This window comes from Salmo salar, chromosome 26 (genome assembly GCF_965601325.2).
Source record: "Salmo salar chromosome 26, fSalSal1, whole genome shotgun sequence".
In the NCBI taxonomy this organism is placed as follows: domain Eukaryota; kingdom Metazoa; phylum Chordata; class Actinopteri; order Salmoniformes; family Salmonidae; genus Salmo; species Salmo salar.
Window position 1 is genome coordinate 13,602,164 of NC_138316.1, and position 17,585 is coordinate 13,619,748.

The 17,585-nt window shown below is 41.6% G+C and overlaps 1 protein-coding gene across 4 annotated transcripts in view; it reads left to right on the forward strand.

Moving 5' to 3' along the window:
• LOC106587291 (phosphorylase b kinase regulatory subunit beta) overlaps positions 1–17,585 on the forward strand; it is a 72,704-nt gene that overhangs the window by 22,820 nt on the left and 32,299 nt on the right. For all 4 annotated transcript variants that reach the window (XM_014175541.3, XM_014175540.3, XM_014175542.3 and 1 more), the window contains 8 exons: positions 96–211; positions 2,069–2,132; positions 7,659–7,754; positions 8,331–8,528; positions 12,183–12,240; positions 12,549–12,626; positions 13,526–13,684; positions 14,310–14,404. In XM_014175541.3, the coding sequence (XP_014031016.3) occupies positions 96–211; positions 2,069–2,132; positions 7,659–7,754; positions 8,331–8,528; positions 12,183–12,240; positions 12,549–12,626; positions 13,526–13,684; positions 14,310–14,404 (864 nt within the window). The remainder of the gene's footprint in view (positions 1–95; positions 212–2,068; positions 2,133–7,658; positions 7,755–8,330; positions 8,529–12,182; positions 12,241–12,548; positions 12,627–13,525; positions 13,685–14,309; positions 14,405–17,585) is intronic.

A 17,585-nucleotide genomic window follows, 5' to 3' on the forward strand; every position in this document is an offset into this window, starting at 1 on the left:
ATGCACTGTAATTCCAGGGAGAAAGTGTTCAATGTTGAGATTGAGAGATCTCGCTAGAGATTCATGTGACATTGTTGTGTTTTCTACCTCTGCAGGTATCGTTCATCCAGAACCTGGTATTCTGTGTAGAGAGGGCGTACAGAGTGCCTGACTTTGGCATGTGGGAGAGAGGGAGCAAGTACAACAATGGAAGCACTGAGTTGCACTCCAGGTCTGTTTTTTCCTCCTCTAGTGAATACATTGATTTATAAAGATATGAATACACTGCTTGACACAGTCTCCACACACAATGTGTTCATCTCTCCACAAAAACAAAGAGAGTATATTTCCATCAGAGTTTTTAGGGTAGTCAAGGCAAAGGGGAAACCGTGCATGTCGATGGCCTATCATTTGAACAGTAGATCTTCCTCTCCCTCTCTTAAGACCACAATAATGATTCTGTTTCCTCTGTCCCTTATCTCTGGAAAACTTTGTTTTCTCCTAAAGAATGCATGAAAATTGGTTGCAACTTACCACCATTTTCTATAGAAAAATTACAGACGTTGCATTCTGTACAGACAATAATTCGACACCATGTTCGTTAGTCAAATTCAGAATGACTGCTTTGTAGTTCAGTTTCCATAATACACATGAATAAGCAGCATGTAAATAGAGAACAATTGCGGGGGCAGAATCACAATTTTACATGCAGCAACTTTCCGAGTTCATTATCTCAATGCGGAGTCATTCACCGAGTTTCAGGCGCATTTACAATGGGGGGAAAAAACTGTTCCATTAACTCAGTGTACCAGATTGCCGATGGAGAGGTAGGCCTGTGTGTGTCACAGAAAGCTGTGATAAATGCCTTCGTCTAGAGTTTTAAATCGTGACATTCAAGCTCAGCTGAAAGGAAAATGGAAGTCATTATAAAACAATGTTAATGTCATCCATCCTAGACGGTATTGAGTTTGTGCAAAAATGGTTACGCTTTAGTCCTATCGAGCTCTTGGATTACCCCTTGGCAGTCTCTTACCAAGTAAAAGATAGCGCAACCAAATTATAGACGTAAAAACTGTAGTAATATTTTGCTTTGTTCAGCTGCATTATATTTCCAATTTCAGTCCACTCCTATAGTAGGGTTAATCCTGACTGCACACATTGGGATGTGTTGACAGAAGCTGTCAATATCAATCTGGATGAATTACAACATTGAATGGTATGTTACTGTATGTATGTTTTTCCCTTTTGTGAAAATAGTATTACAATATAGTGTGTTGTGCTTTATAGTCTGCAACTTGTTAATATTATCAGCCAATGCCACCCTGCTTCCTGAATCTACAGCACCGTGTGCACATTCATTTAAAAAAAAATTTCGACCAAGGCGTCACACTCGCTCAGAACTGTTGACAGCTCTTACGCGTATGTCCAGGCAGGTTCAGCCCCCCAAAAAATCTATAGACTTTCAAAATGCCTCATGTTGCTCGACTGTGATCATTGCTGCTGATTTTGTCAGAGAAGGAGCGGAAGTTGTCTTTCGGAGAGCTGGTTTCGACTATATTTTCTGCATTTTTGTAGAATTTGGGCTCCGTTTGTGGGATTGAACACCTTTTTATAGGTCAGCATATCTTGCAACTATCCTTGCCACGTCTTCTTCTTCATTTTATAGAGCACTATTAAGAGGGAAAGGAAAACAAAATGACAGAGAAATTGACTGCTATTTTCTCTGCAAAGTAAACTGCACAATGATTTCAGCCCCCTCCCAGCAACAATTATATCTATGAGTCACCTGTTTGTATTACATTATAAAAGCATTCAAATGTATACTTTTAAGGCGTTTACAGTATAAATGTAAGGCTCATTACAAGTCAAGGGGTGTTTAGTTTTGGGTGTCATGTGCCTTATACATAGGGGGTTCATAAAAAGTGTACCCAAACCCCCTTTTATAAAGTAACCTGTGCATGTTAGGCTTGCATGTAACCTGGAGCTATGGAACAGAACAGAAAATGTGTAGCCTATGGTATTTAATTATAAATACCATAGACAGTGCTTTTAGGTTTATATTGGGTTTCTAAAACATTTTCTTTTGCAGTTCTGTGGGGCTGGCCAAAGCTGCTCTCGAGGCTATCAACGGATTCAACCTGTTTGGGAATCAGGTATTTTTGATTTATTCTCCAACTTCATCCACGCTCTGTCAAGAGTCCCAGACATTGTCCTCGCTTACTCTGAAGATAAGAGTTTAGGATTTTAATGACCGAACTATGTATTCACCTCTGGTGTAACAGCGTCTGATGCATTAAGATTGCATTATAGATAGTGTGTAACTGATTTATACTTCAAATCGGGAGTCACATTAGATCACCATCCATCTTCACGATCTTATAGATGATCATAGCACAACAGTTCTCAGAGAAATATTGAACTCATCTGAAGCCGGTGATGTGATGAACATTTTCTGTGCGTGGAAAGTGAACTTTACACTCAGGGGTTTTATTGAGTGGGCTTGTGTTGTACGCAGTGCTGACTAGCTAGATGTCTACGCACTAATGGCTTTGATTGATTACTGGTGTTCCCATTTCCTTGATTTCCTTGCTCCTTTCTGGATCAGCCATTTGTAGGATTAATTTGTTTTGGTGTCTAGAGGAAGTAAAGACAGGAATGTGAACATCCATTATATGTGCTAATGGATTGGCAGAATGAAAACCTCCACTTAGCGCTCTTGTTTATCTCAAAACAGATTTCTTTCTTTTAAATTTAGTTTGTTCATGCACACAGCACGAAGCATTTCAAGCAAATAAAGCACATCAACTTCGTGTCCCATGTAAACCTACCATGAAAGGAGAAAATCTTACCCATAGTGATATAGAGTGGCTTCAGAAAGTATTCACACCCCTTGACTTTTCAAAATGTTTGCTGTGTTACAGCCTGAATTTAAAATGTATTCAATTTATATTTGGTTTGTCACTGGCCTACACACAATACCCCATAATGTCAAAGTGGAATGATGTTTTTACATTTTTGTACAAATTATTTAAAAATGAAAAGCTGAAATGTCTGGTGTAAATAAGTATTCAACCCCTTTGTTACGGCGTGCTTAAATGGGTTCAAGACTAAAAATGTAAGTTGCAAAATGTAATAATTGTGTGTAACATGATTTTTGAATGACACCTGTACCTCAACTCTGTACCCCACACATACAATTAGCTGTAAGGTCCCTGAGTTGAGACGTGAATTTCAAACACAGATTCAACCACAATGACCAGGGACGACGCACCTATTGAGAAAGCAGACATGAAATATCCCTTTGAGTATGGTTACGTTATTAATTACACTTTGGATGGTGTATCGATATACCCAAAGATACAGGTGTCCTCCCTAACTCAGTTGCCAGAGAGGAAGAAACCGCTCAGGGATTTCACCATGCCAATGGTGACTTTAAAACAATTAGAGTGTAATAGCTGTGATAGGAGAAAACTGAAGATGGATCAACAATATTGTAGTTAGTCCACAATTCTAACCTAATTGACAGAGTGAAAAGAAGGAAGCCAGTACAGAATAAAAATATTCCAAAACCTGTATCCCTTTTGCAACAAGGCACTAAAGTAATACAGCAAAAAATGTGGCAAAGCAATTAACCTTTTGTCCTGAATACACAGTGTTATGTTTGGGGCAAATCCAATACAACACATTACTATCATGTTATGGGTATGCTTGTAATCGTTAAGGACTGTTTTTTTTTTTTCCCGGATAAAAAAGAATAAAGCTAAGCACAGGCAACATCCTAAAGGAAAACCTGGTTCAGTCTGCTTTCCTCCAGAAACTAGGAGATGAATTCACCTTTCAGCAGGACAATAACCTAAAACACAAGGCCAAATCTACACTGGGGTTCCTTACCATTAAGACAAGTGAATGTTCCTGAGTGGCCGAGTTACAGTTTTGACTTAAATCTGCTTGAAAAGACCTGAAAATGGTTGTTTAGCAATGATCGATAACCAATTTCAAAGAGCTCGAAAAATCTTTGAAAAGAATAATGGGCAAATGTTGCCCAATCCAGGTGTGGAAAGCTCTTAGAGATTTACTCAGAAAGACTCCGTCTGTAATCTCTACCAAAGGAGATTCCAACATGTATTGACTCAGGGGGTTGAGTACTTACAGTTGAAGTCGGAAGTTTACATACACTTATGTTGGAGTCATTAAAACTTTTTTTTTCAACCACTCCACAAATTTTGTGCATGACACAAGTAATTTTTCCAGCAATTGTTTACAGACAGATTATTTCACTTATAATTCACTGTATCACAATTCCAGTGGGTCATAAGTTTACATACACTAACTGTGCCTTTAAACAGCTTGGGAAATTCCAGAAAATGATGTCATGGCTTTAGAAGCTTCTGATAGGCTAATTGACATCATTTGAGTCAATTGGAGGTGTACCTGTGGATGTATTTCAAGGCCTTACCTTCAAACTCAGTGCCTCTTTGCTTGACATCATGGGAAAATCAAAAGAAATCAGCCAAGACCTCAGAAAAAAAATTGTAGACCTCCACAAGTCTGGTTCATCCTTGGGAGCAATTTCCAAACACCTGAAGATACCACGTTCATATGTACAAACAATAGTACACAAGTATAAACACCATGGGACCACGCAGCCGTCATAACGCTCAGGAAGGAGACACATTCTGTCTCCTAGAGATGAACGTACCTTGGTGCGAAAAGTGCAAATCAATCCCAGGACAACAGCAAAGGACCTTGTGAAGATGCTGGAGGAAACAGGTACAAAAGTATCTATATCCACAGTAAAACGAGTCCTATATTGACATAACTTGAAAGGCCGCTCAGCAAGGAAGAAGCCACTGCTCCAAAACCGCCATACAAAAAGCCAGACTACGGTTTGCAGCTGAACATGGGGACAAAGATCAAACTTTTTGGAGAAATGTCCTCTGGTCTGATGAAACAAAAATAGAACTGTTTGGCCATAATGACCATCGTTATGTTTGGAGGAAAAAGGGGGAGGCTTGCAAGCTGAAGAATACCATCCCAACCGTGAAGGACGGGGGTGGCAGCATCATGTTGTGGGGGTGCTTTGCTGCAGGAGGGACTGGTGCACTTCACAAAATAGATGCCATCATGAGGAAGGAAAATGATGTGGATATATTGAAGTAACATCTCAAGATATCAGTCAGGAATTTTAAAGCGTGGTCGCAAATGAGTCTTCCAAATGGACAATGACCCCAAGCATACTTCCAAAGTTGTGGCAAAATGGCTTAAGGACAAAAAATGAAGGTATTGGAGTGGCCATCACAAAGCCCTGACCTCAATCCTATAGAAAATTTGTGGGCAGAACTGAAAAAGTGTGTGCGAGCAAGGAGGCCTACAAACCTGACTCAGTTACACCAGCTCTGTCTGGAGGAATGGGCCAAAATTCTCACAACTTATTGTGGGAAGCTTCTGGAAGGCTACCCAAAACGTTTGACCCAAGTTAAACAATTTAAAGGCAATGCTAACAAGTACTAATTGAGTGTATGTAAACTTCTGACCCACTGGGAATGTGATGAAAGAAATAAAAGCTGAAATAAATCATTCTCTCTTATTATTCTGACATTTTCATATTGTTAAAATAAAGTGGTGATCTTAACTGACCTAAAACAGGGATTTTTTACTAGAATTAAATGTCAGGAATTGTGAAAAACTGAGTTTAAATGTATTTGGTTAAGGTGTATGTAATCATCCGACTTCAACTGTATCTAATCAATATATATTGTTTTATTTTTTTGTGTATTTTGTGTAGATTGTTGACAAAAATTATATGAAATCCATTTTAATCCCGCTTTGTAACAAGAGGTGTGAATACTTTCTGAAGTCACCTTATGATTGCTATAGTCTCTTTTGCTACTATTATCAGTGATTTAATGAGGGGCTCTTCTCCTTAGCCGCCTCCTTCATCTAATTAATCCACAGCCAATGATGTTAAATTGACTCATTGATGATCAGAGTTTTAGATTAAACTCTGTGCCCCACTGGGTTTGGTTCCTGTCATTAGGCGGTAGTATAGTAGTGGCTGGTGTGTGGGCTGCTGTGTGGCCCACGTTGGGGATGGAGTGCCTATGAGTCATCACATAGGTTGTTAATGATGGCCTGCTCTCAGTGCCCCTCTGACTTCCTTCAGATTTTCAACTGAGAATAAGCCATGATCAGTGACTCTCCCCTACTGTGTTCCTTAGAGGCAACAGCCAATCAATGACTAGCCAGAGCACAATGGTTGAGCGGGAGCCAATCGCTAACTTAACCCAACTTTTAGGTGTGGGTTGTCAATTTAGAAAGTGACTGCCTGTTTCACAGCAAAATGTGGAGTGCTGTCAATAAAGGTATGGTCCTAAGAAGCGTAGGTCACAGTGGAGACCACGTTCTGTGCTGTCACAATCATTTACATCCCATTCCACCAAACCCTGCAGTATGTACATTAAATCACTAAAGCAGGCCTGATGAGAGTCACTCTGATGGCTAAAAGCTTTGGTTGGCTTGTTTGAAAGCAGCATACATTGTGCAGAAACAGCTTAGTATGTTTTTTCTTTACCTTAATGTGATCATTGTTGCGGTGTTAGTGAAGAAATGTCTCCAGGAGCATTTGTAAGGTGTGAGGTGTGTTAATCCAAAAATGTCACAGTAAACTAACCCAGAAAAAGCACTCAGGCCCTCATCTCAACAGAGGGGCTTGTGGGTAGGTAATCATACCGTAGGTAAAGAGTTTGCAGTCTAACAACATGATGTGGTATCGAGGTGATTGGATGGCCCTTCATGGTTGGAGTGCCCCCGCACTGTGCTCAAAGCATAGAAAAACACAATGCTTTTTAGCTTTGTACCCAAAAATATCAAATGTTTGTGTAATACTGACTCTTTTGTAAGAGTAAGGTTATAATATAGCTGCTTTCGAAGCTGGTTTTGCTCTGCAGAGGCGGCAGGTGAGATGTTGGAGGCTCTGAGTGTGTGGCTTTTATTTAAATGGTTAGTGGCCAGCACTTCATCCTCCGAGCTGAATTCACAGTAACATAAACAAACAGGTCTTCTGCTATGTAGAGAGAGTGTGTGTGTGCGCACGCGCGCATGTTGGTACGTGTGTCCGTGCGTGAGCGACTGTCAAAATCAAATCATATCAAATGGTGTTGGTCACACACACATATTTAGCAGATGTTATTGCGGGTGTAGCGAAATGCTTGTGTTCATGGTTGTGACATTTGATGTTGTTTCCTGCATATTAAGGCTTCTTTTCAGGGAGCTAGTGGAAGTGGTGGTGACAGCTGCAGTGTGACAGGCCTATATCAGGACATGCTGGGAACAGCCAGTAGCTGCCATCCATGCCCTGCAGTCGCATGGCTCACTAGTGGCACAGTTCAAAGGCACGGACGGAAACAAATGGTGCTCGAAAAGGGAATAAATATAAATATGTCCTAGATGTTTCATGTTTTCAGTTCTGATTGCCTGTGAAAGTCGGTGTTCGACCAGGTTTGCCAAATGCATTATGTCCAAACATGTAAGCATGCAGGCTACGTTGAATCTTGCATAGTGACAAAACGGAAGCGCTACAACTTTCATCCAACCACGAAACAGTATCAGACCTTGTCTGACCCACATCAACCTAACAACCACCAGTGAATATGACTCTTGTCATCTCTGTTGTTCTGCAGGGTTGCTCTTGGTCTGTCATCTTCGTGGACCTGGATGCCCACAACAGGAACAGACAGACACTGTCCTCCCTCCTGCCCAGAGAATCCAGGTCCCACGTGAGTAAAGATAATTAAACCACTCATTACTAAATACCACTCTGTGCCAAATGATGTATTGGCTTAGTGACCAGTCTCCCAGTTCACCAGTAAAGAGAGGAATAATCATTTTTCTCCGGTAGTAAGAGCAACTAGACAGAAAAGTGCTCCTGTAAATGAATTGGTTTAATTAGGGGAAATGGAAGAAATGCATTGGAGCTACGACATGGGCTAATGGGAGAGAGAGGTGGGGATAGAGAGGTGGGGATGGAGTGAGGGCTGCGGAGGAAGGAGGTGAAGGGTTGAAGGGAGTACAGTACAAGGCTTATGCAAGTAAAATGTTGAGCATCTTAATTATATATGAGTCTCTGACTAATATGTTATTAAATGTCAGCCTCTTTAATGTTGGAAAGTGGCCATTGGGAGGGAGGGAGGGAGGGAGGGAGGGAGAGAGGGAGAGGGGGAGAGAGACCCTTAGTCTCTTAACCCTTTACTAACTACCCGGAGACAGCTGGCACATGTGGGTGAAGGGTTTACTTAGGAAATGATCAAAAGCTGGCATCTGTTTAAATGTTACACATTTGAACCCCAATACAGAATACGGACGCTGCCCTCCTGCCCTGCATCAGCTACCCTGCGTTCGCTGTGGATGACGACGCCCTCTACAGTCAGACCCTGGACAAGGTGGTGCGCAAGCTAAAGGGGAAGTATGGCTTCAAGCGCTTCCTGCGTGACGGCTACAGGACCGCCAATGAGGACAAGAACAGGAGACACTACAAACCGGCTGAGATGAAGGTCTGTGGTTTAGTTTAAAAGCCAACCCTACAGACTGATTGTGATGACTAACATGCGCTACAATGACTTGACTTTTTCCATTTCAGCTCTTAAAACCCCTTACACTCGTGGGAATTGGCCTATTATGGATAGGGCTAAATTGAAATGTTTCTTACATAACAAGTATGGAAGCATATGCATAACAATGGCAGCAATTAAAAGGGAACAGTTTGAAAATTATTAGACTAAAGGTGAGGACACAACAGTTCACCTGACACGAGTGAATCCAAACATTTACACTTTTGATTTTATGTTCATTTGATATTGACTGACCTTTCCGCTGCATTTGTTCATAACAAATCTGAAAATACTTTGGATCCATTCAGTAACATGAAGATTCTTTTGAAAATTTGACAAGGGTTTGAGTGAGAGGTCTAACTGGTGTTTCCAAGTGGACACACACCTCTCCAAAGTGTACACAGTTTCAATGCACTTTTATGACTCAAAGAAGAGTCTTCAACTATAAGGTGCTATTTTGATCTCTCCTAGCTGTGCCGTTGAGGAGCTAGAACAAGCACACATGTAGTTGTTTTCTCTGGAACACAGCCCTGCATCCCTACCCGCCTTTAAACAATTACGATCCATTAAACATCGCAATCTGGGTCAGGTTGGCATAATTTCAAAGCTTGTTCTACTGCCAAAGTGACTAGCTAAATTATAAAATATGATCTTACAGTCTTAGGCTTTCACTACAAATACTAGGGAATTCAGAGAAGCAGATAGTCCGTTTGGTGTGCGTTGAATGGAGACGCGGGATGCGTTCAGATGCGTGGTCCGTGGCAAAGTTTCTTCACAAAACAACAAACAGGATCATTCTGTTCAGGACAACCCAGGACATAACACCACATCATCTTGTAACTGCACATCAAACAAGGATGAGGCAACTTCTTGTTGTGTTCACAACAGCTGTCAGTCAAAACCCATAATGCGCTGTGAAGACACTGAGCTCCAACGTAATTTCTAGCATGTTACTGTAAGGGAAAGGGGTATACCTAGTCAGTTGTACAACTGAATGCATTCAACTGATATGTGTCTTCCGCATTTAACCCAACCCCTCTGAATCAGAGCGGTGCGGGGGACTGCCATAATCGACATCCACATCTTCGGCGCCCAGGGATTTTTTTTTTTTTTTATGTATATATATTTTTATTTCACCTTTTATTTAACTAGGTAGGCCAGTTGAGAACAAGTTCTAATTTACAACTGCGACCTGGCTAAGATAAAGCAAAGCAGTGCGACAAAAACAACACAGAGTTTCACATAAACAAACGTCCAGTCAAATAACTACCTTGGAACACAGTGGCTGTGGTAGAGCGTTGGGTCAGTAACCGAAAGCCTTGCTCAGGGGCAGAACGACAGATTTTTACCTTGTCAGCTCGGGGATTCGATCTAGCAACCTTTCGGTTACTGGCCTGACGCTCTTACCGCTAGGCTACCACAGCCACTGCGTCCCAATTTAGGTGCTTATCAGTGCCCAAATCTACCATTGTCAACCCGTATGCGGGTACGAGTGTAAAGGGTAAACCCAGTTTTTTGTTTTCCTACGACAGAAGCCACACAATTGTGTCTGCTCTGCCATTGATAAATCCCAACTGAAGGCATATTAACTTCAGGATTAGCTGCTGTGCCTGCAGAGTGTGAATTTGGAGCAGGGCAGCTACTTAACACTGAGCAAATCATTGCATTAGCCGCAGCACTGACCTCCCAGAATTAATGAGCTTGGATTGAACAGGGGGAAACACATAGGGAGGTAATATGGGAATAATCTGAGCCACTAAACTTTAAAGTTTCATTATAGGATTTAGAGTAGGTGCAATCAACAGGTCCCAGTCAACCCATTTCCTAAATGGAAGCTGGATATTACACTATAAAATGCCTCGTGATAAATCATTTTGAAATCTCATCCATTACGGTAAGTAATGCAGTAGGCCATTACATAACATTCTAGGATTGTATGGTTCTCTGCACATGCACAAGCTCTTCTTGCTGCCCACTCAAATAGCTAGAAGGTACATGTGAGTGTATTGGATCACAATGGAAGTTGTACATCATATTTTATATCTGCAATATGCTGTTTCAGGTGGGAAGGCATTGATTGCAGGTTTATTCAATTTGAAAACGCATATCTTGTTAGACTTTTGAAATCCTGTAACGTTACCTATTACAAGTGAAGGAGTGCATCCTGTCGAACAATATAGTTTTTCAGTCTGTGGAATAGCTGAGGCAGAAAGCTCTTGGGATAGCTGGTGTTTACTGCCCAAGTAGGCCTCAGTGATTGGTCTCTCCACCCCTGTAGAATTTTATTAAATATCTCCACCATTTTGTACCTTATCTCTACTGGCACAGACGCAAGTAAGCACGCACTCACACACAAATACACACACACACACACACACACACACACACACACACACACACACACACACACACACACTAGCATAACCCAGCTGTGTCAGCCTAACCTTTGAGCAATGACGAACAACTCACAGTATGGTATGCAACATAGCTTTGGTAAAGCTGATAACAAAATACAAGAATACAGATGGAGAATAGAGATGGTTGGGGTAATCATATGTTAGATTTCTTTTGATTTGATGGACTGATGGCTGAAGCAGTCCCTGTTATCGCTGCTATAACAGCCAAACTACAGGCTGGGAAATGTGTGACCACTCCAATTAACAGCCTTTAATTCATTACGTTGTAGTCTCTCTCTTATCTCCTATTGCCATGGAGATTGTCTGCAGAGATGGGAGACGGCGATAACAAAGTCTTAATTACGTTTCAGGAGGGTTGGGAGATGTTGTGCTCCTCTCTCAGAAGGCAAGGAAGCCAAGCATACCACGAAAGTGAGCTTGCTGCTTTGGTCCCAGAAAGATTCCTTAGGTGACTGTCTGAGAGCTAGTCAATTTGGAGAAGGGTTGTTAGGTAATGCAGATATATCCTTTGGTCTGTTTCTTTTAGTGTGTCCTCGGGTAATTGATCCACTAAGTTGAAATGATTTATGTTACCTTTGGTTTGTGAATGCTACATGAAAACAGAACAGAACCAAGGACATTATCTGACAAATGATTAATACCAACAACAAAAGGACTGAAGACTTATTACATCCTCACAGTTACTGTTGAAATATCTCCTTGGAATTATTGAAATGAATCAATTGGTGTTTCGCTTTACAAACATATCTACATTTGGCTTGTTTTTCATTTCAACCCCAGATGATTTATGGGCAGAGGGGTGGGTGGTGAGGGGAGACGTCTAAAGCTACGTAATGTAGTTTCTGGTTGGCTGGGACTCCGATAGCATCTCAGAAGTAAGTGTTTTTGCCTCTGTTAAACTGTCATCACCTGTTAACAGGTGTTTTAAGTGTGTGTTTTGGGACAGGCCATCACTTGCTACTTGCTGCATTTATTATAAAAGCTGACGAAAAGGATTGTTGGTGTCTGAGCATTTTTATTGTATTAAATATGCAACCACTGACACACAGCAATACATTTAGAGATGAATGCACCATGTGTATTTCTCTTTCAGGTTAGGAAACTAGTGACCTCTGTGTTATGGCTTTTTAATTTCTTCAGAGACGCTTTTATGAAAATCAAATGTTCTCTTCTCTTTCAGCTTTTTGATGGCATTGAATGCGAGTTTCCCATATTTTTCATCTTCATGATGATTGATGGTAAGTCTTACACAGTAAACATCACAATGGTTGTGATGTTAATATAATAGCATGTGATTGTTATTTTTCAATTTTTATTATTTTTTCATTTTCATTTTATTTGTTTTTTACTTCAGTTTATTTTAATAAATACTTTCTTAACTGCATTGATGGTTAAGGGCTTGTAAGTAAGCATTTCACTGTAAGGTCTACACTGGTTATATTTGGCGCGTGTGACATAACATTTGATTTGATTTGAGTATTGGGTTACATAGAACTTGAATATCTGACACTTTTTTGCCATTTTATTGTCTGTATTTGATTTCCAGGGGTCTTCAGGGGGAACAACGCCCAAGTCAAAGAATACCAAGACCTGTTAACGCCTATCATTTTTCAGTCTTTTGATGGTGAGTTTTCCTCCTCCGTTAGGGATCTGTGTTCTTCTGGAACTACTGTACACACACACACACACACACACTCAATTACTCTAGCAGTGATTCCCCTATAATTTTTTTCAGCAGTGGTGGCGGGGGTGGGGGGGGGGTGTATTGCTACTAGCGTTAGCACAATGACATGCTAGCTGTTCAAGCCAACGACTATCCATTTAAAAGCGTGTCTCGGCAGGAATATTTATATTGCAAAAAATGACATCCGGCGGTGGCAACAATTCAGCAGTGGTGGGCCACCGCTGCTAAATGAGTATAGGGGAAACACTTATTAGTCCCTCTCACATACACATTCATGCTGGCATCCATGGGAGTCTTTGAGAAATGCACATACATTTTGGTTGTGAAGATTACTGTTATTTTCATATTACACGTATTACAATATCCATATTAATCTCCCACATGCTGAGTGCACGAAAGCTGTTCTCATATTTCAAGGAGCTGGTTTTTATATCAGCCTTCACACAAAGCTGTATTTCTCCCCAGTTAAGAAACCACATTAAAAGACAGTCTCAGGAGCCAATAGCCTCTGAAGGATGCATGTTGCTTCAGGAATACTTCTCAGTGGTTGCAGACAGAGTTGTCACCTCCTTTGGCTTTGTGGTGTCTTTGCATTTGTTATGCAGAGAAAGTATTGTACTCCCGGTGCGTTCCATCTTGGAAATTTGACATTTCTTCACGTGTCTGTTAAGATACCTTTGAGTAGATAACTCCTTTCTCCTGAGCAGCAGACACATAAACTGCACTCCTTTCGATGTATCAACCTCCTGGAAATTCCATTTGTGCCTTCCTTTCATCATGTTTGTAATCACCCAGCACAGTAAAGTGTATCTATTTCCGTCCTGTGTGTCGTGGATCAGGCCATGCTGTCATCCCGAAGTACTACCGCGTACCTGCCGACTTTGTGGTGGCGGAGCAGAAGAAGCACGGGAGCCAGAAGCGTTTCCCTGCCAACACGGGCCAAGATGGCATGCTGTTCCTGTGGGGCCAGGCCCTCTTCAACATCGCCAGGCTGCTGGGTCAGTCTCTCTGTCTTCTCTTCACTGACCTCACCTCACTGTCAAATACCTTCTCTTCTCTGACCGCTCGCTGGAGAGGTATTCTCTATAGAGCATGCACGCTGGAGAGATATTCTCTATAGAGCATGCTCGCTGGAGAGGTATTCTCTATAGAGCATGCTCGCTGGAGAGGTATTCTCTATAGGGCATTCTCGCTAGGGAGGTATTGTCTATAGAGCATGCTCGCTGGAGAGGTATTCTCTATAGAGCATGCTCGCTGGAGAGGTATTCTCTATAGAGCATGCTCGCTGGGGAGGTATTCTCTATAGAGCATGCTCGCTGGGGAGGTATTCTCTATAGAGCATGCTCGCTGGGGAGGTATTCTCTATAGAGCATGCTCGCTGGGGTGTTCACTATACTGTTGTCACGTCAGACTGCGGAGGTCACGGAGTTCAGATATTCAGTTCAACATATGCATTTGCTATATGTTTGTGAAGTTTCTCACAGGTTAGTGGGTTCTCATTACAAAGTAAGGACTTTTGTAAGGAAAGGTCATTTTATGGGGTGTATGTCCAGTGTATGAGTTGGAACCTTTAGTGTGCTCTCCGTGTGCTCACCCCTCCACTCTGCCATGTCTCTTTTCCAGTGGATGAGCTGATCAGCCCCCAAGACATCGACCCCATCAAACGCTACGTACCCCGCCAGGATCAGAGGAACGTCAGCATGAGATACTCCAATCAGGTTAGACTCTCATTCCCGTGTGACCATCCTATGATCAGCCGTGTTTGGCCATCACTATAATCAGAGATACTAGATATAATGACAAGATGCTTGTGTCTCCGCCTTAACAATGGGATTCGTTGTCCACAGATCAGAATGGCAGGTTGTCAAGCTCCCGCCTGTTTCTCACTTTGAATTGGTTGATACATCTGGTTATTTGAATACTTTTTAAAATATTTGATGAGGGGTGTTGACGTCAACCGCTTGTATCCAATGGTGAGTGAGTACTAGCCTCATGAATATGCATAGACAGTCTCGAATTTCAACAGTGACAACTTGAATATAAAGTGTTTTACACGCTCATCAGTTTCCCGTGTATCAAGAATGATCCACCACCCAAAGGACATCCAACCAACTTGACACAACTGTGGGAAGCATTGGAGTCAACATGGGCCAGCATCCCTGTGGAACGCTTTCAACGCCTTGTAGAATCCATACCCCGACAAATTGAGGCTGTTCTGAGAGCAAAAGTGGGTGCAACTCAATATTAGGAAGGTGTTCTTAATGTTTTGTACACTCAGTGTATATCAGTACACTCTTAACATTACAAAACTACTATTAGATAAATTAAGCATCACGTATAATTTCTATCTTGACTAAATTCTACCCTCTCTCATTGCCCCCCATTCAAAACTCGTTACTTGCTTAATAACTAATGATCTGCTTAACGTGGACAGAGTTTGGGTGGAGTAAAGCCTCTCGCTTCGCCTCTTCCTCTCTGCTATAATTCACTTTATAAACCGTGTCGTTTGGGTCCTGGATGCTGATTGGCTGAAACAGCATTTTAGCCATGTGTAGACAATATACCAAGGTTATGAATCAGAATAACTTGTTTACTCTTCTAATGATGTTGGTGACCAATTTATAATAGCATTAAGGCACCTCAGGTTTGTGGTATATGGCCAATATACCACGCCTAAGGGCTGTATCCAGGCGTTGCGTCATGCGTAAAAACAGCCCTTAGCCGTGGTATATCGGCCATATACCACACCTCCTCAGACCTTGCTTAAATAATTCTCCTGCTATAAGGGAACTACATTTTACATTTTAGTCATTTAGCAGACACTCTTATCCAGAGCGACTTACAGTAGTGAATGCATACATTTCATACATTTCTTTCTCCGTACTGGTCCCCCGTGGGAATCGAACCCACAACCCTGGCGTTGCAAACACCATGCTCTACCAACTGAGCCACACTGAGCCACACGGGACCAGACTACTATTCCCCCTCTGCGTGTATACATGAGTCTGCGTCATTCTATATATCATTGATTCGGATGTCATGTTCTGATTTTTCTAGGACAAATTTTGATGTATTATTGCAAACCTGTGTTGAAATGCTCAAGGCTCAAACGAGAGGTAAAAATCAATGGGAGGGAGAGGGATCAGGAGTCTACATAATTTATCTTCAGTGTAGCTTTCCTCCTGCATGAATCTACAGTCTATCTCACCTCCAGTGGAAAAACAGGTTTGTTGTTTTATTCATGACGCAAATGCTCAGCTAAGCAGCGCACCCTGGAGCGGAGGTTGGAGCGACGGTACCGTCTCAAGCCTTTCACGGTGGAACGGGGGAGAGAGCACGATGGGAGGGGATTGCGTAATGTACACAAGCGCGTGGAGCGGCTGTCTCGTTGCCTTTACGTCACTAACCCTTTGGTCTGTGGGGCGGTGCCTGCGTGCGTGGGCGCGCTGCGCTTTCACATGGAATTTCTGGTTGATTTGTGTTCCCATTTCTCTGATATACTTTGCATCATCATGTCTGCAATGCACTTAAAGGCACACTCTACACAGGACTATTCTATGATACATTAGACTAGACCTGCTAAACTATTTTGAATGGAAGAGGGCAGTGCAGCTAGATTCTGCTGTTCTGTGAATAGAATAACACATATTAACACTACATTAGAATGGCGAGTGGGTTTACATTTAGATTTGACTGTTCAGCAAGCTTGATGCTATGCATTAAATGTGTATTTTGGTAACAAATCTAGGTGATGCCCTGAGAACTTCTAGATAATTCACGAGCGAATGGGATTCACATAGTACATGTGTTATTTATGTAATGTTAGTGCTATACATATTACAAAGAATATAGTGCAATTTTGTATGCTCAGCAGCTGTGAATTGAAACGTCATAAAATTCCCAGAGCCTGTATACTGTATGTTAAATTGTTATTAACCAATACAAATAGTACATTATTTTTGGTAGTGTATTTATTTTATGCACTTCCCAGAATGTCAGGCCCAGTAAGCATTAGACCCAGATCTGTGTGTGTGTGTGTGTGTGTGTGTGTGTGTGTGTGTGTGTCAGGGTAGTTTAGTATTTAGAAACCATTAAATCAAATCAAAGTTTGTCACGCTGCGCCAAATACAACAGGTGTAGGTAGACCTTACAGTGAAATGCTTACTTACAGGCCCTAACCAACAGTGCAATTGTTAAGTAAAAAATAGGTATTAGGTGAACAATAGATAAGTAAAGAAATAAAAAACAACAGTGAAAAATAACAGTAACGAGGATATAACAGTACAGTAGCTAGGCTATATACTGTACAGTAGCGAGGCTATATACTGTACAGTAGCGAGGCTATATACTGTACAGTAGCGAGGCTATATACTGTACAGTAGCGAGGCTATATACTGTACAGTAGCGAGGCTATTTACAGGCACCGGTTAGTCGGGCTAATTGAGACAGTATGTACATGTAAGTATGGTTAAAGTGACTATGCATATATGATAAACAGAGAGTAGCAGTAGCGTAAAAGAGGAGAATGTGAAATGAATGCTCCTTGTCTGTGGTTTGTTCCACATGAGAAGCGATGCGTTTGCTCGGCTCAGAGGTTGAGTCAGATCAAAGACACCCCAGGGAGTTTCAGGAAACACTCTCCAAATAAACACAGAACAAAAGCCAGAGAGGAGATATCATTAAGCCATATGCCTTAAAACATACACCCACTCACAAACACACACACCATCAAAGCCCATGCACACGCACTGCAAACACGTAATACACAAGTATACACCAGATTAGCTAATCAGACACACATTTTCACGACCGTAATACTTAGTCAAAGAAGGACACATATGAACACAAATACACGCTAAGACGCATTCGAACGCATAATAATTCATTGGAGTTTTATGT